Genomic DNA, 26046 nt, shown 5'->3' on the forward strand with positions numbered 1-26046 from the left:
AGTCGTTTAGTGTTGGCTTTTATGCACATAATAAATATCTAAATGTGTTGAAGTCTGGGTGATTCCAGCAGTTTCTGTTTTATCCATTATCAAACCAGATGAAATGCAGAGTAAAGTGCCACATTAGTTTAAAAGTTTGAAAATGACAGCAGCTGAGAAACAACAGCAGTAAACAAGTTTGATGTTTTATATTTCCCCAACTGAGGCAGCAACAGCGAGAGACGAACCATCATTTATGTAACAACGTTAAATTCAATACAAACTTTGGTTTTCAGTGTTTAACATTTAGTTTGTATTATTTAATGTTATGTATTTATGTTTTTGTTGCTGAAAATACTAGTAAGAAAAGCAGATTTAGAAAAAAATAACATTTTGAAGAAAAGTCTGAATTCTGACTTTAATCTCAAATTTCTGACTTTTTTTCCTCAGAATATTAAAGTCAGAACTCTACAAGATTTACAAATCCCTTTCCTATAGAAATCAGACTAAAATATGGTAATATTTATCTTATTATTGAACAAACATCTTCATAAGTTTTTTGCAGAAGAAAATATGATGGAGGTCTGATTTGCACTGATGAAGAAGAAGTTATTTTGTAGATTTCTAATCATTCAACGCTTGTTACCGTGGCCATCTAAGCCAATGTGCTTCCGTCAGAAAGTGTTGGAGAACTTCCTGAGACTCAGTATTTTCAGTGATCTTTTGTCTCTTACAGGACCTGTACAGGAAAGACTGCAACCTGGCCGCCCAGCTGCTGCAGTGCTCCAAGTCTCACTACAGAGCTCACAAGTCATCTGAGGTGAGCAAATGTGCATCAAAGCAAGGCAGCAGGACTGAAAAACTTCTAAAACATACAAAATGTTCTCCATGTCGATTAGCAGCTTCTAATTGGTGCACGAATCAGTCTGGAGTTGTTTCTGTGATAGAGAGAGAGAGCTGCTGAGCCAAATTGAAACCTTGATGAGTGGATTTCACAAAGAGACGGAGCAACGGCGCTCTTGGCCTCTTCAGTCAGACTGATGGAGGTCTGCTGTCTGAAGAGGTGTCTGCATAATGAATCAGCAAATAAAGGGCTGTTTACAGACAGCAGCTGATGCACAGGACATTAAAACAGAAGCAAAGAGGAAGGTTGAAAACTGTCTGGCTCTGCATGCAACATCATTTGACTGTTTATACAACATAAAATACATTAAAAAGGAATTTAAATCTCTAGTTTCTCATGCAAACATCTTAGTACAGTTAAAATGAGACAAAGCTAATTTATAAGTAACTGTTCAAAAAGATTTGTGGCTGGTTTTAAATCGAGATTATTTCACTTATTTCATGTTAAAAGTGAAATAATCTGTTTTTGTTCATATTAAGGAATTATTTTCTAAAAACAAGCTCCTGGAAGTTACTTGTAGGTTAGTTTTGTTAGGTAGTTACATTTACTGTAACGTTTTTGAAAAAATGTACTTTAAGGAGTATTTTAATGGAATACATCCAAAATAAAACAACAGAAACAGCAAATAAAATCAATTATGAAGTCTCTGTAAATAAAATTGTCCTTCATGGAAAGAGCTAGTTGAGACCAAAACTCCAGACTTGAGTTTTATAATCCAGTTTTTGGTAAAAAGAGAGAAAAGCGATGCATCATGCAAATGGAAATTATTGAGCTTGTTTTAATTGATCGTGCGATTAATTGATTTATTGCTTATTGCACCAGACTTAACCAACACAAATTAGTACATAAAAGTGAAGTGGAAGAGAAATTGAAAACTGTTTTCAAAACTATAAATCTGACAAAGTGTGTCAGGCGTTTGTCCTCAGCCTCCCTGGATCAAAACTTGTTGGATCCATGTTTTTCTGCAGTTATAGCTGCAACTTTTGGCATTTGTCTCATCTATAGACTGAAATATTTGCCCACTTTTCTTTACAAAAATCTCTCAATCTCTGTCAGATTAGATGTAGAAGATTTGTAAACATCAAACTTTCCAGATCTTTAATCCAATTACCTACTTTTTACCTCAGTGTCTGATCTCTGGTGGTTGACATGGAAAGATCCAGATTTTGAGTGGAACTAATGACTAATCAGTTTTCCTTAAAAATAACAAAATGGATCAATCAGTTTATGGTTTCCTGTCCCACTCCGGTTGGAGTCACACTGTGATTGTTAATTAAGATGTGATTTAGATAGGACACAATGCTGAGTTGGCTCGCTTGCAGAGCAAACTCCACATTATCATACGCTGCTCGTTCAAAGCCTCACCTACTTTCCATCTCTGTTCCCTGTGGGAGAGTCAATAGCTACTAAAAATAGCTCCAACTTTAAAGATGCAGCTTATTTCATGCAAGCACCAACATCTATTTCTTAACAAAGCCAAAAAAGACAGTTTTTTTAAAGCCCAGCTGGAGACTTAGACCACCAGTTTAATTTAAATATGACTTGGTCCCTGAGGAACCGTTATCTGAGGTTTTTTTGATGGCAGATAGAAGAAAGAGACACTGAGAAAATACAAAGGGAGGGGGAGTGAGGGCGTCTCGGCTGAGAAGGCAACGAAGCTACAGAGAAAAGATGAAAGGATAAAAAAGAGGGGAAGAAGAAAGAGGCTGGTGTGGCAGCAAAAGTTTCTGATCAATTTATTGGCTACAAAGAACCAGCAGTTTTTTTTCTAATAAGAACAAAGTGAAAGAGAAAAAGAAAGTTTGAAGAAACAATTTAAAAAGACTTGGCCTGTTAGGCAGAACTACTTTTTAATTGAAACATAGCTAGATGTGTTTCCATTAACACAAATTGCACAAATTGGAGTTACAAAAATAAATTTGCTTAATGAAAACACGGCAATTTCGAAAATAGTCAAGTGGAAGACGGCAAGAAGTTGTACGGTGGTTTTAAAAAAAATCTCATTGCATGAACAAACTCGTTTTGATTGGAAAGGTGTGCAGGGTGGGGCGGGGTAACGGGAGGGACCTCCTGGTTGGGCGAGGAACCCGAAATAACTGCTCGCAGTTCCAGTTTTGATTGTGTTCCTTATATTTTTTTACATATTTGTTGAAACTGTCACTATATTGTGACAGTTTGGTACGAGACAAATAATCTGTGAAAAATTCAAGTTCCTCTACCTTCTCCCAGTACTCCCAGTGCTGCCCAGAAATGAGCAATCAGAGCCTAGTCTTAGCGATGTCAATCACAATCTTGTATGGTGCTGCCCACTTTTCCCCATCAGCAGAGCCTGTTGTGAATGCTCAAGCTAGTTAGCGCAGCCACCGATGACAGGAGATAAACTGTTTTCCTATAAGAGCAAGTTGTTTCTCCACCATAGCACATTTAGCAGCATGTACATGAGGGTGAGTGACAGCACCAAGACCCTCCTCCTGGTTCTGATTGGTTGGTTTTGGTCGGGAATGGTGTATTTCTTTAAGTGGCAATAACAGCACATGTAGATGGTGGAGATCGATCTTTTCACAGATTATCTGAGTCAAACTGTCACAACATGGTGACAGTTTTAACAAATATGTAAAAAAAAAAAAAACATTCTTTATAAAACTTACAGCAGCTTTAATGGAAACACCACAATTGCAAAATTGTGTTTTTTTTTGACAAACGCAGCTAATAAAACAAGTACAAGAAAAAAGTGAAGCTATGTACAAGTTTGTGGAAAAGAAGACAAATCTCAGGAGTTACAACTATATCAAAACACTGATGTGAATCTAAATTTTAAACCCAAATTTCTTTGGCTTCTCTTCCTTAGCTGCCGCTGGACTTCCAGGAACGCATCAGCTCCTACATGGAGAAACATAGCCGGGGTAGAGGAGCCACCATAGCAATGTGTCACCCTAACTACCCTGAAGAAGTGCCAACAGCCGTAATTGCCAAGGTCCTGGAAAAGCCTGAACCTGGAAGAGATTCCCCTGTAACATGTGCCACAACCTCCCATGTTCAGGATGGAGACTTTCTAATAGGAACAGGAAGCAACGATCACCTGAACCGCCGCATTTCGTACAAGACATCGGACCTGTACTGCAGCGACACGGCCTTGTATTGTCCTGAGCGATGGCAAGACACAGAGCGCAGGCAAAGCGTTGACCTCCATGGTACTGCCCTGCTTCAGCTGCACGCCCAGACCTCCTTAGAGAGTAACCCAGATGACGATCCTTTCCAGTCCGGCAGCTTCTCCCACCATGACCCCCCAACGTCTTTCCACCACCATGACGAGTTTGGGACTGGCAGCTTCCCTGCCTCGAGTTCGTACTCCAGCTTCAGCCTCGCATCGGATGAGAAGGGAGCAGTTAGCGGTGGCTGTGGGCGCACTGCCAGCAGCGCCTTATCCTCGTCCCACCAGGGTCTCTACATAGATTGGCGAGATGGTGGCAGTGGGGACTATGAGCACAAGAGCTTGTCTTCATATGACAAAGAAGTTCCCGGGTTCTCCAAGTCGCACAGCATTCAACATATGGTGACCTCTAGGAGTCCCCAGAAGGATACGTCACCGTCGTACACAAGGACAGCTTCGTGCTTCAGTGAACCATACCACTCGAGCTCCCCTCGCCTCGCCTCATCCCACAGCATGGGGTCTACAACTGGACTGGGCCAGGCTCAAGGTGGAGCTTTGGATAGCCGAAATGACGTACCTGAGGATGACTTGAGTGTCCGCTGGAAACAGCTTAGCGTGGAGGACATCCACACTTTCTCGTCTTATCGCAACATTGCAGGGCGGATCTCACCGTACAGCTTCTCTGAGAGACAGTTTGCAATGGGCCCTTCCAGTAAACTCAAAGAGTCTCTCTACAGCAGCTTCCAAGAAGGAGATGACGTCTTCCACAGCCACGTGCTTGACCAGTGTTTTTCTATGGGCTCCCTTTCACCCAGCCACAATCCGAAACCCAAGGAGCATCGCAAGTCAGAGAAAACCTCTGTGCTGTACCGAGCCAAGAATGACAGTCAAGACTCCGAGGGAAGTCTGTTCCTCTCAGGAAGCTCTAAAGACAAGGAAAGCAGTGGGGCCGCAACAACTGCAAACAGTGCAAAGAAGGACTACGTAAACCTGAGCGTGGACAGTTCGGCCGAGTCCTTACACCACAGCTCACTGGAGGCCTCGAGTCTTCAGCACTACCCGGTGCCGAGGCCAACAATCCGTCCTCGCCCGAGTTCCAGTTCCGCTCTCAGCATAGGCCCCGCGCTCCCAAAGAAAACTTCTCCAAGGTACCAAAAATTTGGGAGCACAGGATTGACAAGGAAGGACAGCTTGACCAAGGCACAGCTCTACGGTACACTCTTGAACTGAGTGCGCAAGAGAGGCTTCAGTTTATGCATGACGATGAGTCCATACTGTTCTGCACTGTATGTCTCCCCTAAAGCAAACAAATTCGTGCGATAAGGTGTTAAGCTGTGGTCCTTTTTGTATCTTAGCCAAGGCATGCTTCATGCAGTCTGTAACATGTTTTCTATTGTGCATCTTGATACACTGTAGCAACCAGATATACCAGCTGTAAAGAAAGTTTTATTCATAATTTATTTTCCAGGAATGGCCACCAGTATGCTGCTAGCACAGTGAGGAGCTAAACACCATATATCACCAACAATATCATCAAAAACTCTCGTTCAACACTAAAACCGGCACAAATCAGAGAGGAATTGTAACTTCTGCTTCCTTGATGTGAAGAGGCATGCATCTGCATGCTATAAGTGTGCAAGCCTCACTTTTCTCCACATAATTAATGTTTGCTGGGGAGAGGCTACTCACACTGCAGTAGTAACGCTTTCAAAACGACACCGTCTGTCATGCTACTTGAGGTCTGAGTTTTTAAGCTGCACTTATAGAAGTTAAAATACTCGTAAACAAGCATACAGCAGCTTCAGACACTCTCCTCCCTCCTTCATTTGGCTCAGACATGAAGAAAAGGACAAACAGAAGAAAGTGATCTGCAGATATCAGCAGATGTTTTGTAATGAAAAATGACACAAAATTGATGTAAAAAGAAAGTATTTTCTTACCTGAGGAACATTATGCTCACAAACAACACGCACGCAGAGTCGTTTGTGAGCATAATGTGTCAGAGACAGTGATCTGATTGGTCAGTGGTTGTTTTCCAACAGAGGAGGCTGTTTTAAAGGGTGAGAATCAATCCATTCATTTATTAATGTTTCATAGTTTATGTCTTTTATGATGATAATGGACAACATGTGTTACAGAGTGTCTTATTTACTCATGTTAGCAAGAGATCTATGGTGTGTTGTACACTGTGCTGACTGTAAGCTGTTAAAAATCTTTATTTTGTCATATGCAAATAATGCATGTTTCATTAAACAAAAAGAAAAGCCAAATTAGTTTGCACAGGCACATTATCAGAAAAAAAGTATTTTTTTTAAAGTCTGCTTTATTTGGCATTTAATTTTTATACATAAAAAAACATTTATCCTCCTTCAAGCTACATTTAAAACTTGAATACTGAGATAATTAATTGTCTTATGATAGGATAAAAATCAAGTTAAAATGCACTAGTGAAACAATTTATAGATTCATTAGAAATAACTAAAGTGCAGTGGAAACAAGAAATTTGACAATGTGACATTAAGTCATTAAATCAGGCTAAAGCGTTCCTGTTTTGTGTCAGAAATACCAGTGATTTCTAAAACAATAAATTTTTCTTCAAATTTAGAAGTTTACTCACGTTTCCCAGGATGTGCGTAAAGCACACTTCTGTTAATTTGCTAACAGCAGAGCTAATATTTTTTGTTCAGCTCTTTAGCAGGTTTGCTAACTCTGAAGAGATTTAACTCACTTAGCTTTTACCTACATGGATTTAATTGAATTTATAAAGTGCTAATTTGTTGCAACACATAATGTGCTATGAACACCCGATTGAGTTTAGCACTTTAACATTACCTTCTGATAGATACCTCGTTGGCAGCTTTAGCGTTTGTGGAACTTGTAGAATTACCAGTGATTTCTAAATTAATAAAACTCTTTTTCTTATATTTTTCTTCAAATTTAGAAGGTTACTTACATTTCCTGAAACAATGGTAAGCACGCTTCTGTTAATCTGCTAAGAGCAGAGCTAATTTTTTATTTATCTCTGTAGCGTTTTTGCTAACTTTGAAGGCATTTAGCACATTTAGCTTCCCCTACATGGATTTAATTGAAATTCTAAAGTGGAAAATGTTGTAACACGTTATAACTAATAACATACATTGAGTTTAGCACTTTAGCATTAGCATCTGATAATACCTTTAGCATTCATTAGCACTTTAGAGTTAGCGCACCTAACTTTTTCATTAGCAGTACATCAGTTCTGGAACTTAGGAAACAATAAATGATTTTTGATATTCTGCTAAGACCTAAAATAGGGAAAGTTTAGTCTGATTTGAAGCCAGAAAGTGAGAATAAAATGGTTCCGTAATGCAGCGTGCATTAATTTTTGCGGTTATCTGCAAACAAAACAAATAACAGCACAGTAGGAATATAAATATAAGCTGCAGGAGTCTGATTTTATACGGCTGGAGATTTTCATATTTTTATATCAAAATTAAATGTTGAATTTGGTGGCTGTACGGCACAGTAGTTAAACCAGGACATTTTGCCTTAACCTCTTTCACTAGACAAGCAGAACAGTTTCCTGTACAGACTCCAATATGCTGTGTATATACTGTATATCTGAGCTTCTGTCTCTGGATGTTAACAACATCTTTCCTGCATTTCTTCTTCCTGTCTGCAAGAACACAAGGCAGATTTTTCAAGGATCAAACCTGCTTCAAACAGAAGACATGTTTATCTGAAATATTTCTTCTGTGCTGGTATAACATCCAACACTGTTGCCCACCTGTAAGCCAAAGTAAAAGTGCAACTACATTAATGTTTCGGCCGATTCCTGTACTGATAGTTTCGCCCAGATTTTCCCCATCAAACAGTAAAAAGATGAACTGAAAAAGAACTGGTTGAGTCTTCAACCGTAGAGTCACTGTGTTGCTTTAAACCAGCATGCCCAGTTAGGCTAAAAACTGTGAGAAAAAAAAAAAAAGACAGATGCAGTATAAACATAAACAGATAGGCATGTTGTCCTGTTGGTAGGTGCAAAAAAAGTAAAACAAATATAATATGGTTTATTTAAAAAGAAGAGCTGGATTCTTTTGCTGTTCAGTTTCATATTAAAGTTTGCAAAGTGACCAGGGTGCAACATCAGTTTTCTTCCTCCATTGATGTAAGCAACGCCGACGGACGCGTTGCCACTAACTTCGCCCTTGATTTGTGATGGACATATTTTATTTTGGATGCCTCTACCTCCTTAATTCACAGAGATCTGAGAACTGAGTCAAACTATCAGAGATGTTTTAAAGATTTTGTACGACTATGAAACACAGAAATCCTTCCAAACTAGAGTGATATATAAATAACAAGATGGTGGAAAATATGAATGACTGCACAGAGGGGATGATATTTTTGTTGTTGACACAATGTACAAAAGCTGATATTACATATATATAATAACTGTTACACCTATATGACTATTTTTATCTAGTTTTAGTTGATGTTATATTTACTGAGTATTTTCACCCTGAATGATAGGACTGAAGCGGTTCTGTTCTGTCCGACCTCCAGCCCAGTTCTGGGACCTGCAGGCCCGTCGTCTAAACGCCAACATGTCTGTTTGTCTGACGCATGGTTATATATTTTTTCTGTATGTTTATTTACTTAATAAAGATGAGTGTTTGGAAAAAGGTAATTATTTCACATGGTTTGTCCTTTAATGTAGATTTCCATTACAAGACAAAGTTCATTTCCCCCCCCAAAAAAATCACTAAATGTAGTTTATTGTGTGAAAACAGTATGTGAGATAAAAATAATTAATTTGATGAGTAAAACATTTCTCTTTATCTTTTATTTTACAAAAAACAGGGAAAATGCATGGGGTTAAGTTAGACCATTTTACAACATACAAATTATTTTAGGAGGTAGAAATCCACAGTAGACTTAAATACTCCAACAATCTTTCTGCAGGTTGTTCTGTGATGGTGAATTAGGGCCATCATGGGCACAAAAAGATAAAAAGAGGAGTAAATTCATGCCAAAAAACTGAAAATTTCAGATGATTCTCAAAACGTTTCTAGAAAAACTTGGACATATTTGAATTCCAAAAGTCAAATACGTCCAAATAAAGCCAAATTATTTTTAAACTTTTGGACCTCAGAAATATCCTTGTTTTTTATCAATGTTTTTAGCAGATTTTAAACTTTTTAAACTTAGAAATGTCCTAATTGTTTTCAAAATAATTTCTTAGATTTATTTCAAAATCTCTGAGGTTTTTTTTCTCATAAATTTTAGACTTTTGGAGCTCAAAAAGGTCCTTGTTTTTTTTTTGTTTTTTTTTTTTTGGAAAATATATTTGATTAATGTAAAACTTAATCTAATACATCTGAGATTTTTCTAGCAAATTTTCATCTTTCCAAACTCAGAAATTTCCAAGTTTCATTCTGAAAAAATTCTGATATTAATCTGATATTTCTCTCAAATTTTCAACTGTTGGAGCTCAGAAATGTCCTTGTTTTCTCCAGAAAATTTCTTAGATTAATCTTAAAATTTCTGTGTTTTTTGACGTAAATGTACTCCTCCTTCTATCTTCCCCAATATGCCGTCGTATTTTTGTCTTTGCACACATTTTAGAGTGAATCTGAGCATCTTTTTCCAGTTCAGTGCCAGATCTTGATTTCACCTGCCCAGTCACAAGTGGCCGCCGTCGCAGGAAGCACAGGATGCAGCGAAACGCACATGCATGGCTGGCTGTGCACCTGGATGGCGTGCAAAGCACGAGTGCTTTGGTAGTCGTAGAAGTGGGCCGAACCGGTCGAGCTCCCCGAGGCCAAGATGGCTCCATCCAGGGAAAAGCCGCAGCGGACAGCATAACCTTCCACCTACAACCACATTCATGTTGTAAAGCATCAAACCTCCATTCAAACCTGGTTTTAAAATCAGCAAGTTAGAAAAAAATCTATTTTTCTTTATATTTCTTGAGTTTTTAGTTTGTTTTCTTAGTTCTCAGTTTATTTATACCACAAAGCTGAGGCAGATTAAATTGGCTTTAAAATCTGAGCTTCTTTTCTGTGGTTTGAAGATGGAAATATTTACAATTTAAAAGGCAAAATAGATCCAATCTACCTATGATATTTCAGGGTTACTGCTTGTTTTAAACTTTTGTGTTTCAGCAATGAAAAATATGAAATGTTTAGCAAGTATTGTTTTTGTAGGACGGAGTATTAGGGCCACACTAAAATAAAAATTATAAAAATAAAATTAAAAGTACAAGTACAAGAAAAAAGTCATAAAATTACAAGAATAAAGACGATATTTCAAGAATAAAGTCACAATATCACTTATTCTCGTAGTATTATGGCTTTGTTCTTGAAATACTATGATTATTTTCAAAATATTACAACTTATTCTGATAATTAAATTTTTTCCTGATATGGCCCTGCATTTTATTTAGTGAAATCACAGTAAAAGAGGACTGACATAAAAGCATGCCACACTTTTCAGAATGTCGCTAACCTTATATAACTGTCCTTTCTGTTCACAGTCATGCATTTCTTTGTGCTGACTTGTCACCGTTTGCAGGAATTTGTCCTGCTGAATCCAACCTGCGGTATTTCCTGACCTTATGTCCATCGAATCGTCGCCTCTTGTTCATCTTGAAGGGCGTCTGTGAGGAGAACAGCGCCACGTAGTTCCCGTTGGTTTGGGCCACAAACGAATCCTCCACAGGGTGGAGACCCAAGCTCGGACACGTGTATCGCTCCTGTTGGGGAAAAAAAGAGTTCCTTCAACACCAAAAACAAACAACTGAAATCCATCGATCCTTCATTCCAAACAATTTGTTAAGATTCAGTAAGATTCTGCCAGATGGAGCCAAATTTCATTTTATTTTTAATTCTGCTTACGTGGTAGATCTGGTTGGAGATCTTGGCTGTGCTGCGGTAATCCCAGGCGATCAGCGTCCGGTCGGCCGAGTCCCGGCTGACGCAGTCAGAGCTCGTTATGAAATCTGTCCCACCGCGAAGAAACAGGATGTCCAGGGTCTGCTGGACGGCCGCTTTGTAGGTTTTTACCACCTTCAGGTGAAAACACACCCACAAATATTAAAACCGTGACTGTAACTAAAAGTGTAGGTTGATTTCAATTAAAAACTTATAAAACTTTAACAAAAACTGCAGGTCTGTGTCTGTTTATGGTGAATTTTTGGTTAAAACTATAGTAAATGTAACAAGTTACTTTATTTAAAATGTCTTTCAGTTCCAGTGGTAAATGTTCTAAATGTTCATTAGAATTTAAAGTTTAAATAATATGGGCAAAATGTCTTGTTATAAGTGAAACAATTTGTCAGTGGAAAGATAGTTTTGTTTTATTTCAAGTGTTCTAAGATATTTGGACTAGATTAACAATTTTTTGTAAGATTTTGTATTTTTGCAGAGTAACATAAACATTCCTTAAAATCTACTAAATATCAAACCTAAAGTTCTGTTAAGATGCAACAATGATCTGATTTCTGCATTATGTTTTGTATAGCTGTTGCACAAATAATGGCTAATCTCTTCTAAATTCATAATTAGGCCCGAGCAGCTAAGCGCTGCGAAGGCCTATTGTAATCGTGCTGTAAATTATTATTTTTTTAGTTTATAACTCCTGTAAGGTTGAAATCAATAGCTGTAATAACACTGATTGCTTTTTCACAAATGATGCTAATGATAGTAGTTACGTATAGATAGATTAGCTTAGGAATTACAAGGCATTTGATGTTAGCATGTTGGTAAAGGGGACCCCAAATAGAAATCTGCTTAGGGCCTCAAAAAGGATTGGGTCTTTGTGACTCCTTTGTGACTTTCCCAAAGGAGCTGAGAGCAGAAATGGATATTATTTCAGAGTTTTTCCTCAAATATTAGTCAGAGAAACACTTCATCTCCCACTCTGCAGGTCAGCAGCATGTTAAACATTAAATATCAAGTTAGGAGGGTCAGAAAATGCAGGCAAGTACGACTTGTTTGCAAAGTTTGATCCCTGTTTGCAAACCAGGGATCAACTTTGGATCGTTGTCCAAAGTTGACCTCACACTTCCTCAGTCGGAGCACAAAGTGTTGATCACACAAAGATGGCGTCAAATCTGAGGCCATCTGTCCGACAGCTGAGGCGTGATGGAAACCGGGACAAAAATCACAAACAAAACACTTTGGAGTGACTTAAACTTTTCTGCATGGCATAACACATATTTAGAACTAATTTGAAAGGGAAATCAGTTCTTCTGGGTGGAAGTTCAGGCATGTTTGTGTCAAATAGATGCACAGTTATACAATCGTACATCTCCGAAAAACAGAAGTGGAGCCTCCTGCACAACCAATAAGAATTCAGTAAGTGGTTTCTGGATGGAAAGTTAACAACAAAACACTTTTTGTATTTTCCAGCAGCCATTGTACATTGACCATCCTCTTCATGAGACTGTCTTGAGAAAACAGAGTATCTTCAGTCAGAGGCTTCTTCAGATTCACTATAACATAGACCGCTACAAAAGAGTTTTCCAGCCAGAAGTCATCACAACCTTCAATAACTCTTAGAAGAATCTGAATTAATGAGCTACAACATTTAACTTCCCTTTGGAATTAATAAATTATTCTTGAATGTGAATTTCAATTTGAATACAGCGGTAAAACCAGCCGACCAAAAGTGCTGAAACTCAGCCTGGGTTGCTAGGAAACGGGCGGAATTCCACTGGGGTTGCTAGGTAACGGCGCAGCGACTTTTTGAAACGGCTCATTTTCCAAACACTCAAAAAACATGAACTTATTGCCAAAAAATGTGTTTGAAAAAATTTAAAAGAGTTGGGATGTTTTTAAGAAGCAGCAGAAACCCAAATAGCAGTACAAAAACATCCAAACTGTGAATTTTGCATAGTAGGTCCACAAATTCGACCCAAATCAGTTAAAAGAAAAGCTAAGTAATACTCGTACATATAATAAATTTTGTGAAACAGCTACAAACAGCAGGGGGGCCTTTTTCTTACTGTGGAAGAATACTTAATTATTCTGGTTTGACAGATCTGATCTCAGTCGGAGGCGGCCGCTCTCACTCCACTTGCGCCAGTCTCCTCTTTTGCTCCTGTCAGAGAGCCTTGACGTAACACAGGAGGGCCTCCGGAGTCCATCCGCCTTCAGACTACAGGTTGACTGGCTGGGCCTCTGGGCGGACTGGATCTGATCCGTCGGGGTAGTTTTACTCCACAGAACAGCAGCTGAAGCCTGAAAGCGAGCCACACCCCCGGCTCTGCAGCTTTACCAGCCTGTTTTCAGAGAGGACTGCGCTACGCTCTGTTTGCAGCTCATATTGACTCCTGCTGGCAGCAGCATTTCCGCTGCGTTAAACCTAAAATCCCTGCTAGGAGCCGAGTCGGGTCGCTCAGGGAAGAAATTACATGCAAACACGTAGATTCAGAGGAAGTGAGCAGGATTATCATATAAAGCAACCCATTAGATTTAATAGAAACGCCAGGTTGCAGCTTCACAGGAACAATTTATGAGAATTAAAACTGTTAGTTATACACAGAGTAGCTCTACTTCAACTGGGAACGCACCGATACGAAAATCTGGGCTAATATCCGATATTAATATTTCTGTTATGGTCAGTAACTTATATTTACCGATATTATATTTACTTCACTATCGTTTCAGCACATATGGAAAAGCCCAACTAGAAATAAATATCGGTTGCTCATATCAGCCCAGTTTTATTTTTCAGACCGATACCGATTTGTTAAAAAATGACTAATCGGCTGAATCCGATGCTGAGGGTGATGACATGTCGTACATTTATAACTTACATTTACTTGAGTAACTTTTTGAAAACATTTGCTTTTAGGAGTATTTTTTTCTACGCTGTACTTTTTACTTTTACTTGAATAATTTTAGTATAAAGTATCTTTACTCTTACTGGAGTAAAATTTCTGGATTTTCTACTCACTGGATGAAAAATAAAAATGTTTTAACCAGAAATTCACCAGACACAGACTCACACCTGCAGTTTTTGTTAAAGTTTCATGAGTTTTTTTATTGAAAAAAACTGATTCGGAGAAATTTATTTTACCTGATTTTGTTATTTTTGTGACTTATATACATTATTGCCATTTTCATCCTTAAAATACCAAAATGCCCACTTAACTTTATATCTTGGTTTGTCTGATTATGTATTTTTTAAATACTAAATGACCTTAATTTGATCAGTTAATCAGTACACTTTTCACCAAACACTTTTTTACTTTTACTTGAATAAAAATAAGTTGAAGTAGTTCTACTCTTATTTGAGTACAATGTTTGGATACTCTGTCCATCTCTGCTTGTTTTAGATTATGCTCACAAATTTCAATCCACTTTAGGGAGATTTATATTAATACCACGTATGACATTAACACAAACAGCAATGATGCATGATTTTCACATTAAAAATAAATTAAACGTTTCTTTTTTCTTTTTTTTTCAAAATTAAACTGATCTACATGAAAATCTAACACTGTTTTCCTAAAGTAAGAAATGTTGATGGCAACAACAAATATGCTAGCTTCTGAAATGAAAAAAAAAAGTTTGTGCTTGTACGTTTGTGATAAGAATATGGAAAAGTTAAAGCGCTGTGAAAACTTTTTCTAAATCTGACGAAGACAAAGGGAGATGAAGGTTTCACCTTGCAGCAGCGGGAGTCCCAGGCTTTCACCACCGAGCTGTGACCTCCACACAGGAAAACGTCTGGGCTGCCGGGGTGAAGAACCACACACATCACCTTAAACTGGTTGTCCACTTTCACTGTTGGCTGCCCTGCAAACAATAAAACTCCCATTTAAAGCCCATTTTTACAACTGAAAATCATTAAATTGTACAAATTAATAGGTAACATAATAGATTTAATCAGTGGAAACAGTTTGACCCTGACATATACTTATAGTTAGGAAATGGTAGGATTTAAATGTCGAGATATGAGATTTAAAAAAAACGGTGATCTTTGGCAATGTCTTATTTTATTAATTGGTGCTTAAAACTTGTGAATTTAGAAAAAGTGCAGCTTGGTGTTTCCATAGTGGTATAATATTAAAAATATGTGTTATGTAATTCTAAAAATGATATCAAGTGGGTTTTCTGGAACATTACTGAATAGTGCATCTGTATTGGGATCAAGAGTGTGGAGCTCACCAGAGCTGGATACTAACTAGTTACTTTTAATCAATTACATTTACTTGAGTAAGTTTTTTTTAAGTATTTTTATTACTTTTTACTTTTACTTGAGTAATTTTATGAAGTATTTCTTCTCTTGAGTAAAATTTCTGGATTTTCCTCCCACTGAATGAAAAACAAACATGTTTAACCAAAATATTCACCAGACAAAGAAACAATAATTCCTTAATATTGATGAAAAAGTGCCGGTTCCATTGGTAGATTATTATTATGGGAAAAATGCCTTGTTATAAGTGAAATAATCTACCAATGGAACAAGTATTTTTTCATCAATATTAAGGAATTACTGACTTAAAACAAGCTCCTATATCTTCCTGAAAAATTACTTTTAAGTTAATTTTCTCTAATTTCAAGTGTAATTTGATATTTGCACTAGAAACTAGACAAATATGCTTGATAATATTTTGTGTTTTTGCAGTGAAGGCAAACGATGTTGGTGTTATCTGTGTCTAAGATGATGAAGAAGATAATTTTGAGAGAGAAAACCATGTAAAAGAAAAACCCTGTTTTGGCTAGAGGCTGTTTTCTATGTTGACTTAGAAATGTCATATATAAAATTAAAACAAGAGCACAGAGGAGCTTAAGTATAATTAGTTGTGACAGGGTGGGACCAAAAGTGAGTTTTCGGAGAAAACATGAGGCCCGAGTATGAGGATGAACTAAAAAGGTTGCTCAGGGCTCAGCGGCTCTTCATTAATTCATCGAACAAGCGACATAGACCCACTGTAAGCCCTCAGCACACATACAAAAAAACACTTTATTATGAAATTCTCCCTACCAAGTGTCTCTCAGTTCATTGTGAACTAGTTTGGTCCAAAATGGGACTGAGCGGATCTGAACCAAAGTTTTAACAGGTTCTTTCATCAGCTCCACACGTCATGCTTAATTGGCTTACCCGCAGCAAAGATTCCTAACAAAGATTTGAAACTCATGTTTGGAGCGTTTATTTCGTAATAAATGGGGCATCCTCATGTTTTAATTAGGCTAAATTAATTAGCTGTCTCAGGATGTCGGATAAGCTAACGGGGGCGACCCATTTGGGATAGTTTATATGTTCAGCAGACAGGGCTTTATGACCTATGGAGTGACTGCAAGGCCCTCAGTCACATTAAACCGCTGAAGAACTCATTCTCAAACTGTGGTCCACGGGGCCGTTTATTGCCTGGACATGAGCTCGATGTGTGACATGTAACGTTAGCATACCAAAGGATTACGTATTCCAGTAGACTCGGTTCGATTAAGGGGCCAAAGTTGCAACATTTGTTACATTTTCAGTTGCTGCAGTTTGCTTTCACACTGCAATCTGTCAAATGATCCAAACTAATTGAAAAAGCTGTTCCACTCCCCACAGGGGATTCTGCACCAAGAATCACAGAAGGAAACGACACAAAAACCACTGAAGAAGAGCACAACTTCCTTTTTCACAAATTGTAAACAAATTTGGAGTGGTATCAGGATTTCTCCCTTGATGCACATTACTGGTTTGGACATTGCCTGTTAGCCGCTAACGCTAGCGACGCTCCTGCAGGTGAGTCATTGAGTCATGTCTGCAAAACCAGATTGTTCTAATGTGGGATGAGCAGGAATCTGTCACAAAAATGGCTGTATCGTTCTTACTTCTTACCCAATGTCAATAAAATCTGGCTTGTAAAATATGTAAAACGTTATTTTCTCTGGATATAAATTTACAAATAATTCAGTTTCTGTCAAGATGCAAGAAAGCACTAAGCCAATTTCTCTTTTATATTGGTCAATAATTCCATTTCACTTAGTTGCAGCTGTTAAAATTACATTGTTAAAATTTAACAAACCATGGCTCCAATCCTTTATGAAATATTTCATCCCAGTTGATGACAACTCGTCTAGTTTCTGTCTTTAATAAAGGTTTAAAAATTACAGAGTGCAACAGCAAACAGAAAATAAACTATAAACAGGAGAAAAACAACTTTAAACCCTTTATAACCTGCTTTTCCTCACTCTCTGTGTCGACTTTACTCTACATGCAGACCTGTTGCCATGGCTACCGACAACACCTCCGCTAACCCGCAGAGCAAAGAGTAAAATAATGACCAGAAGGCCCAGCACTGCAGTCAGCTTCCCGCTTTTGAAGTGGTCTCCAGTCCGCTTACATTCACACTTCATTCAAACCGCATCAGAGTTTACTTCAACTGAACTGAGACTTGGTGGACCAGAGTTTGCTTTTACAGTCCCCATTACAGTTCAATTGCGCATCCACACCTCCCCAAACAAACAGACTTTCTAGACAAACAAACTAGAGTTCAATTAAGCAGACTAAACAGGGCTGATGTGAATGCATCCCTAAAATAATAATGGAGAAGTGGCGTAAGGCCGAAGCGGAAGATACAGGTGAAAAGTAAACACCACCAGGAATACCGTTATGATTGGAGGAATTCACGTCTGTAGGAATATTTTAAAGTTTCTCAGGTGAGTTGCAGAACTTTTGTTTTGTAGTATGACATTAGGCCGGCTGTGTTGAATGGGATATGACGGCAATGAGGCAGTGAGCAGCGCTGCGTCCGCACTGACTAACTGCATCGTAACAAATAAACGCGGAATAATTTTAAGTAATTCAGTGATTTATAAACTAACAATTATTTTAAAATCTATTCTTTGAGTGTAAGGACTTTAGAACTGGGTGATGCACTTTGTCTTCCTGGTTTTAGTGAGAACACCAGCAGCAGGATTCTGGATCAGCTGCAGCTGGAGGATTTTCTAGGCAGAGCTGTGAAGACGCTGTAATAATCAGTGCGACTAAAGATAAACGAATGGATAGTTTCCCTAGACCTTGTTGGGTCTTTAGTCCTTAGGCCTGTGACAAAAACTAATTTTTCTTGACGGCAAATTGCCCCAGTAGTTACTGTAATAAATGATAATGTTGTTGTTTTGAGACCATTTTTAAGTAATACAATGGTAATGGCATAATAATTCAAGAACATATTCTCAAAGATCAATAAACTTTAAATTCTAAAACTTTTTAAATATCCAAAATAAATAAACAAAACAACAGAAACAACAAATAAAAGGAATCAGGAAGTCTGCAAACAAATTTGCCCTTCAAAATAAGGGTTAGTTGAGACCAAAACACCAGACTGAAGACTTTTGTCATCCAGTTTTCGGTAGAAAAAGAGAGAAAAGAGAAAAACGATAAATGATGCAGATGGAAATTACTAAGTTTGTTTTAATTTATCTTATGATTAATTGATATGTTGCCTATTGTGAATGGCCTGTTAATATTTTAAACCTAGAAATGTTCTTCAAGCATGGCTACAACAAAATTTGCCCATACACAGCAATAATTGATATGAGAACCATAGCAACGGTCAGTCTCCATAGCAACCATTTAATTTAATTTAAAGCTTTTCTAAATGTTTTTAGCAAACATGCCAATAATTGTGGAGGGAAAGACTCAAAAAGACACAATGCATCTAAAACACTTGGAGGGATTTTAAGGATGTTGCTCATTTTCCTTGTTTTCGATTATAATCAAGTTTAAAGTGTCAGCGACTTAATTTCAGCCCTTTCACATTAAAGTGCGATGAAGCCATGAAGGAACCGGGCTGCGTTCCCAACTCCCACATTAATATGCAACTAAATTGAATTCCCTTCATCTCGCGCTGCCATAGGAACGCGGCCTTATTGCCCTTTCCAGGAAGCACTCGCTTGCAGGATTCTCGCCCCTGGAAACAATAGACTTATAATTAATTTCTAATATGAATGAATAATAGTAGTGGGAGGAATAAAAAATGTTATAAGAGAAAAAGGCTTTCATAGGATTATGCATGAGAGGTTTTTGGATGTGTGGCATTTCTTTAGCTGTTCCTTTGAAGCCGCTTTGACAGTGGCGATCAAATAAGCATTTGTGTGTTTACGGTTGTGGTTAGCGACGTCCCAGTGTAAGGTCATGGCAGCTGCCCCCGTGGTGATGTATCCATTATTGATTCCCTTCCTGGAGCTGCCTGCGTGTTTAATGGGCTGGCCAAGCTATTATCCGTAGGCTTTATTGACAGAATCGACAGACGCTCGGAAAGAGGAAGTGCAGCCATGTGCTGACCCTAAAGATGCAGTTATCATGGTGGCTTTATTTTTTATTTTTAGTTTGGGTCATTCTCTTTAAGCTTGAAAAATAAATCGCAGTTTGTAAAAGTTTGACCTATGACTGATCCAACGGACTTGGAGAGAAGTGAACTATTTATTTATTTTAGATAGCAAAACCATGTTGCTGATCTTATTAAGCCGGATTCTTTGTCATCATATATATGTATTTATTTCCAGTTAACACAATAAGATGTGTGTCTGTTTCGCTAAATTCAACTTTTATCTTTATTGGTTGAACTCAAGCAATCAAAAATATATATATTTGAGGATAAACTCAGCTGCTGATAACTGAACTATAAAATGCTGCTTAAAGCACTGCAAAAACACAAAATCTTACCAAGTAAGTTTGGTTTCTAGTGCACATATCTGAGTACACTTTAAATAAGACATAACTGTGTTACAAACAAATTTTCAGCAAGATATTGTAGCTTGTTTTAAGTGAATAATTCCCTAAAATTGCATTTCCATTGGAAGATTATTTTCACTTATAACAACACGTTTTCCATATTATTAGTGACATAACTGCCAAAGGACTTCTAGTTTTTATTTCATTTCTCTGGTTTTACCTTTTGTTAAAACTTGGTTGTAAAAACATGAATACTTTGTGTTGTACTTTACATTTTCATGTGTAAGAAAATTATGTTGGTAACAATTTTTATCCAGATTACAAATTAAAAGTCTCCATCTGCATCTATGTGCCAAATTAGTTTCATTTTTGTATTGCAGTTGAGGGCCGCGCAAAATCAGCACAAAAGCCACAAATGGCCCCTGGGCCACACTTTGGACACCCTTGTACAAAACTAAAGTGAAATTTGTTTTGCAGTCTGTGTTTTGACGGTCTGTTTCATACATTTGCCTCGTATGAAACCATTTTGTCTTGCAAAAAGCTGGAAAAGGAAAATGAAAACAGGTGAGAGAGTAATGTCTACTTTAGGTAAGATACTGGTCATGAACTCCTAACAGAACAAAGATGTTAAGAAGTATAACACATTAAAAAATGGGCCAAAAGCATAGTTTGTAACCATTTTTTGGAGGGAGCAGTAGAACACTAAAAATGCACTTTGGTTTTCATGTGGAAAAGCAGAAGTAATTTGCCGTTACCCCTGGAGACACTCAGCATCAGCGAGTTTTGTTTTCTTATTCTGTCTGAAACACAGTGTGGAGAAAGTTCTGGTAGGTCAGCACTAAAAACATGTCTGGATTAACCGGACCATCAAGTGAACAGAACTCTGTAGGGCTTGTCAACATTTTCCAGGTCAGAAAATAAAACATACTCCTGAAGCTTGAAACAGAGCCGTCATTCCTTTTGATAAATATATACAGGGTTTTGGTTTGACAATGTTATACATGTGAAGTTTGTCAACATTTGTTTATTCTTTGAATTTATTTTATCTGGTCAAGAAGTTGTTTCCCCGGGTGTATTCAGTTCTGTTACGCTGCTCTTGACAGTTGGTGGTCACTAGAGCTGTATAATTATATCGATTCCACAATATGTATCGATATTTTCCGCCCTTGGAAGGTATCGATTTTTCATCCGTGAGTATCGATACGTTAAACTACAGGGTTCCATAGGCTTATAACGTCTTTTTAACATGTCTGATATGTGACGGCGTAGCAGCAAGACTCCGCCTCCCCCAGTCTCACTTTCAACTTGTGCTTAAAGTGCACATTATAAACTACACACCCGTTTTTAAATTGTGCTAAGAGGCCAAGTAAAACTGGAGTTATGCTAAAATAAATAAACTATATTTTTCTGAATCTCAGGGAAATGTCAAAAGCGCCGCCATTCCCCGGCTTTTCCGGTTATGTGAAAAGGAATGAGCTTCCAAACGTAAAAAACGAAACGCAACATTAGATTCCTTTGTTTTTGGAAATCTCAAATCTTCAATAAATAATGATGGGCTCCATTTTGTTGCTGAGAAACGAAGTAAAGTTGCACAAGTAACCGTGAAAGAGAAGCGGAACGGAGAAGCGGCAAAAGCAATGAGATTGCGAAATGAATGCAAAGTTCGACTGGTGGCATCCACTTCGTAATTTGTTTTTAGCTTAGTGGTTTCTGTTCTGTGTAGCACATTATCATCCAGTTTTCTGTAAAAACTGAATGGATTTTCCTATGTTCTCCTGGACAAAACATTTCATCGGTTCTCATTCATTCTTTTATTCTTACAGATTAAACAGAAATAAAATCACTGTGGGCAAGGAGGCGTAAAATGCATGAGTACTCACATGTTCTTAATGCAGAAAGTGCCGACCTTTGTGTGAATGTGGCTACTGCTGAGCTCCACACGATTAAACGAAAGAGACTTACCGGCACTTAAAACGAATCGAGGGCACAAATTGGAGGCAATTGATTTGTTGTACGGTTCTGCAGCTTTAACAGAGCTACATTTTAAGAGAAGTACGCCACATTTCTTTCACTGCACTTAAAAAAGCCTTTACAATTTGACAATATACCCCAACTTCAAATGATTTGCAAAGATTTTCTTTCAGCAAGGGCTTGAGAGACAGAGTGAGAGAAGCTGTTCTGCAACTTGAGAGAATGATATTCACATCCCATGCAAATTACAAGACAAACTGTTGAGAAGAAACACAAGGACTGCAGGAGGTACAGCTGCCAATGTGCTTTGTTGTCCCAAAACGCCAGCAGTGCGGTTGGAAAGTGTTTAATAAAAGCAGCCAAGAAACAGGATTTCTGTTAAGTCAATACAAACTGGAGAAATATACGCATTGGTGTGAAAAAGTGGTTCACTGACATGTTTTTGTTTCTTTTGCTGTTTTTGCTGAAGCTAATTGTTTCAAATCACAAAACACAAAATGTTAAAATCTGACAGTGTCGTGGCATGGTGGACTTATTTTATGATGTAGTAAAGTTTGTTGCATTAAGAGTTGCAGTCTCTAGTTTCTAAGTTTCTCATTTGTAGTTTTCTGTTTTGTTTTGGTCAGCATGATCCTCACTGTTTGATAACGCAAAAAAAAAAAAGAAGCAGTTTTCAAATGGTAATTTCAATTTTTTTCCTCATAATGTAGTTTGTGAAGTGCCGCTGGAAAGCTGAAATACTTGGTCACAATGCTATGGCATCCTATTGGTTCTCATTTGCAAAGCAGCCATTCCAAGAGCACCATTAATTTATTTTCTTTAGTGATGATTGGCACCAATGTTGGTACCAAATGCATATGAAGGTATATTCTGTGTTTAAAGTATTACAAGCAGCTATAAACAATTTTAGAGAGTGTGTCAAATGTTGTCATTTTAGCAATTACAAAGTGTTTATGAAATCATCTGTGCATCTCCAAATTGGGATTATACGACTTTAGAAGAAAGTAAACTCTCTCTTATTCTTAATCTGGTATTTAGGAAATATTATATTATTTATATATATATATATATATATATATATATATAAATATTATATTATTTATATATATATATATATATATATATATATATATATATATATATATATATATATTTTTTTTTTTTTTTTTTTTACCAGTGATGAGCCCACTTCTGCTAATAGCTGATAATTTTTTTCCGTTGTTGTTTAGGGCTTTTGCTAACTTTGAAAACATTTATCACACTTAGCTTCCACTAAACTACAGATAAATCCTAAAGCATTAGTTTACTTGGGTGTTTTGCAAACATTCAGTTGAATAAAGTTCAATATCTGTGTTGAAGTTTTGGTTATCGACCATTAAGAATTATTCGAGTAGACGTTTATACTCATGCTCTTATTTTGACGACCGGTTACAACACAACAGTTCCGTTTCCTCTCTTCACGTTCCAAAAACTTTATTTATAACAAGAAATATATAGGAACACAATATCTAAGGGAATTATATATCATTTTGAGATAAATTATAACGTCGAAGTTAAATTAGTGCTCCAGGATTGCAGTCTTTATAATTTGAACGGAAGCTAACACCTTAGCAATAGCTTCCGCTATATACCTGTTGACATTTATCAAAGCCTAATGAAGACCCGAAAATAAAACCATTGTTTCATTTAAAGCGAGAAGTGGTGCGACTCACCTGTCTCCACATCAGTGATCACAGCCGTGTTGTCAAATGAGCCGGTGAGGAGCTGTCGCCCACAGGGGGTCCAGCAGGCGTCACGCACAGCTCCCGAGTGGCAGGTGTAAAGCCTGAGGCGTCGTCCACTTTCTGCTCCATCCCACACCTGTCAGACATGGACACGGGCCAAAGTCACAAATAAACCCACACTCCTCCAGCAAAATCCTTTTTTCCCCTTTCTACTTTTAAGATTATGAGAAACGTCACGTTATCCGTGCTTGAGAAAAAACATCCAGCTTTAAAAAATTAGCATGCGCTTATTTAAAAATAAAATAAAAATTCCAATTTCTTTAGCTAATTTGATTTTCAAAGCAGAACTCATCGGGAGATATCTTCTCCTAACTTTAAATGAACTGTATTAAACACAGTTAACAGACGAGAAGTGGAGAGTTAAAACAGCACATTTGATATTTAATTTGTGCTTTGTTGCAAACTTCAATAAAAAAATGAGCCGGTAACAAGTCCTCAATCCAACATTTTATATCATAAATATGCATAACACAGCTATTAACATCAAGGTATACCAAAGGTAAATTTAAATTTTTGACGGGAGGTTTCTCTTGGTGGTTGCAGGAGTGCCAAGTTTTCATTTCTGGCCATATATCAAAATCACAAATATTCTTAAAGGGCCGGTTGTGCTTGAATGTACTGATAAAACCCATTTACAAACAGTCAGAAATATGAATAAATAGTTGCCTCTGCATCCAATAAGTGCTTTTTTTTAACATTAATGGGATTGTTTAGTGATTTTTTGCAAAATGACACATTCCTTGGAGCTAATCTATAAATATTGGCCACGTATTTTACAATATTTGCAATTATGTATAACGTTCAATGTGATTTTTGTTACTTCCCATATTGATCACGGACTAATTTGATCTGAAGTAAGACTGTAGTAGAAGTAAGAAATACTGCCACCTGCAGGTGAAATTTAGCATCACTTGAACCGAATGTTTTTGCTAATTTTCTGCAAAAAATGGTCAACAAACTCCCAGTTAGTGCAAAAAATCTGGATTGATGTCATTTGGCATCTGGAGATTAGAGGGCCACATAAAAAGCTGTGGCGGCCAGATTTGGCCCCTGGGCCTTGAGTTTGACACATGTAACCTGCAACGCATCCTACATTAACCTCCTTTTTCAGTTTAATTTTAAAAATGTTTTTTTTTTATATATTCACAATCTCTGATAAACTGAATGTTGTATTTATAATTTTCTAAATTTGCAGAATTAATCATGACATGTATCAATGTGTGCAATGAAACTGTTCATTATTAGTCTTTTTTTAACTGAATTACATCAAAAATAAACATTTTGATGATATTCAAACATATTCACATGCATCTGGACTGCATCGCCCAAGGGTTGTGTGTATTTTTTCATTTTCCAAATATTACAGAAATCTGATCTACATGTAATTTTGCTAATTATCAAACCAAATTAATTTACTCAGAGAAATGTAGAAGTCAAGTGTCATAATCATTATACCTGAGGTTTGTTATTCGGGTTTAAAAAAGAAACACTTTCCTAATTAGTTTCCTAATTAATCCCATTAAATTCTTTTGAGTGTGGTTGTAAATCAGGTGTAATGGATTCCTGTTGTGAAAGGTTTCTCTGATAACAGCAGAGAAAAGCAAGCAGCTGCCTTCTGTAATTATGACAGTAAAACCTAAAGCCTCGCCGCTTTGAATGATGAAGATAGCACACATAAATAAGGCTACCTTCACACTGCAGCCCTAAGTGACCCAATTCCCTTTTTCTTTTTTTTTCTTTTTTTTTTTGTAAAATCAGATTTTTTGGCGTGGTCGTTCACATTTCCAAATCTGCGACTTATATGTGAACTACGAACAACCTGAAAATGTCCCGCATGCGCAGTAGAGGGCGCAATAACGTCACACCGTGCTCAGTGTTTGCGGAAGTAAACATGGATGCTAACAGTGGAGAACAGCTTACGATTTTGAAGTTGTTGTCCAATCAACATAATCCTTATTGTAGTCCGCCATGGTTGCTGTTTTTCTCATATGGTTTTTCTCATAGACATAATATAAGAGTAGACCCCGCATTGGCTGCTCTGGCGCAGGAAATACGGCGGCCATCTTGGAGCGGTATACCCTACTACTTTGCTCAATCAAAACAGCAGAAGATGCCTCAGCACTGAGGGATATTGTTGTTCGGATCGATGGATTATTGATGTGAGGACTCCACAGACAACATTTCACAAGTAAGATGGACATATTATTGTGTATATATTGTGATTAGAATATATTGTGATTAGAATATTACTTTACTGTGTTTATGTACACCGGTGAGATACCAGCTAATATTAGCTACAGTGCTTGGTGTAATACGGGTTCAGCCCCGCTATGAAGGCTAACTGAGATTCTGTAAATCTAAAAAAATTTATAATTCTCCAACATTGACTTACATTATCTGACACAACGGCCTATATTAGAAAGGAAACAATATAACACATATTATAAAACTTATATGTTATAACATTCACCAGCAAAGTTTACACAGGTGGTCAAGACTATTATTTATATGTAATTCTTTCACTAGTAAGATACATCCCAAGTCTTCAGTTTTTGTTTTGAAAGTTTCCTAAAGACACGATGTGAGGAAGAAGAGGG

General features: G+C 37.3%; 2 protein-coding genes across 2 annotated transcripts in view; one reads left to right on the forward strand and one right to left on the reverse strand.

The window, feature by feature from the left end:
* The window catches only part of LOC106940423 (brain-enriched guanylate kinase-associated protein-like), a gene marked incomplete at its 5' end in the record, with an annotated part of 11634 nt that extends 5320 nt beyond the window's left edge, over positions 1 to 6314 (forward strand). The window contains 2 exons of the mRNA XM_015023170.1: positions 716 to 799; positions 3732 to 6314. Coding sequence (XP_014878656.1) covers positions 716 to 799; positions 3732 to 5264 — 1617 coding nt within the window. The remainder of the gene's footprint in view (positions 1 to 715; positions 800 to 3731) is intronic.
* Positions 6315 to 9348: 3034 nt separating this feature from the next.
* Positions 9349 to 26046, reverse strand: part of LOC106940424 (WD repeat-containing protein 25-like) — a 25197-nt gene continuing 8499 nt past the window's right edge. The window contains exons 2-6 of the mRNA XM_015023171.1: positions 23378 to 23526; positions 14688 to 14818; positions 10910 to 11080; positions 10627 to 10767; positions 9349 to 9886 (exon numbers count right to left, since the gene is read on the reverse strand). Of these exons, the coding sequence (XP_014878657.1) occupies positions 9665 to 9886; positions 10627 to 10767; positions 10910 to 11080; positions 14688 to 14818; positions 23378 to 23526 (814 nt within the window). The 3' untranslated portion in view covers positions 9349 to 9664. The remainder of the gene's footprint in view (positions 9887 to 10626; positions 10768 to 10909; positions 11081 to 14687; positions 14819 to 23377; positions 23527 to 26046) is intronic.

Source organism: Poecilia latipinna, unplaced genomic scaffold (genome assembly GCF_001443285.1).
Source record: "Poecilia latipinna isolate Pla-1442-1.1 unplaced genomic scaffold, P_latipinna-1.0 Scaffold3220, whole genome shotgun sequence".
Lineage (NCBI taxonomy): Eukaryota > Metazoa > Chordata > Actinopteri > Cyprinodontiformes > Poeciliidae > Poecilia > Poecilia latipinna.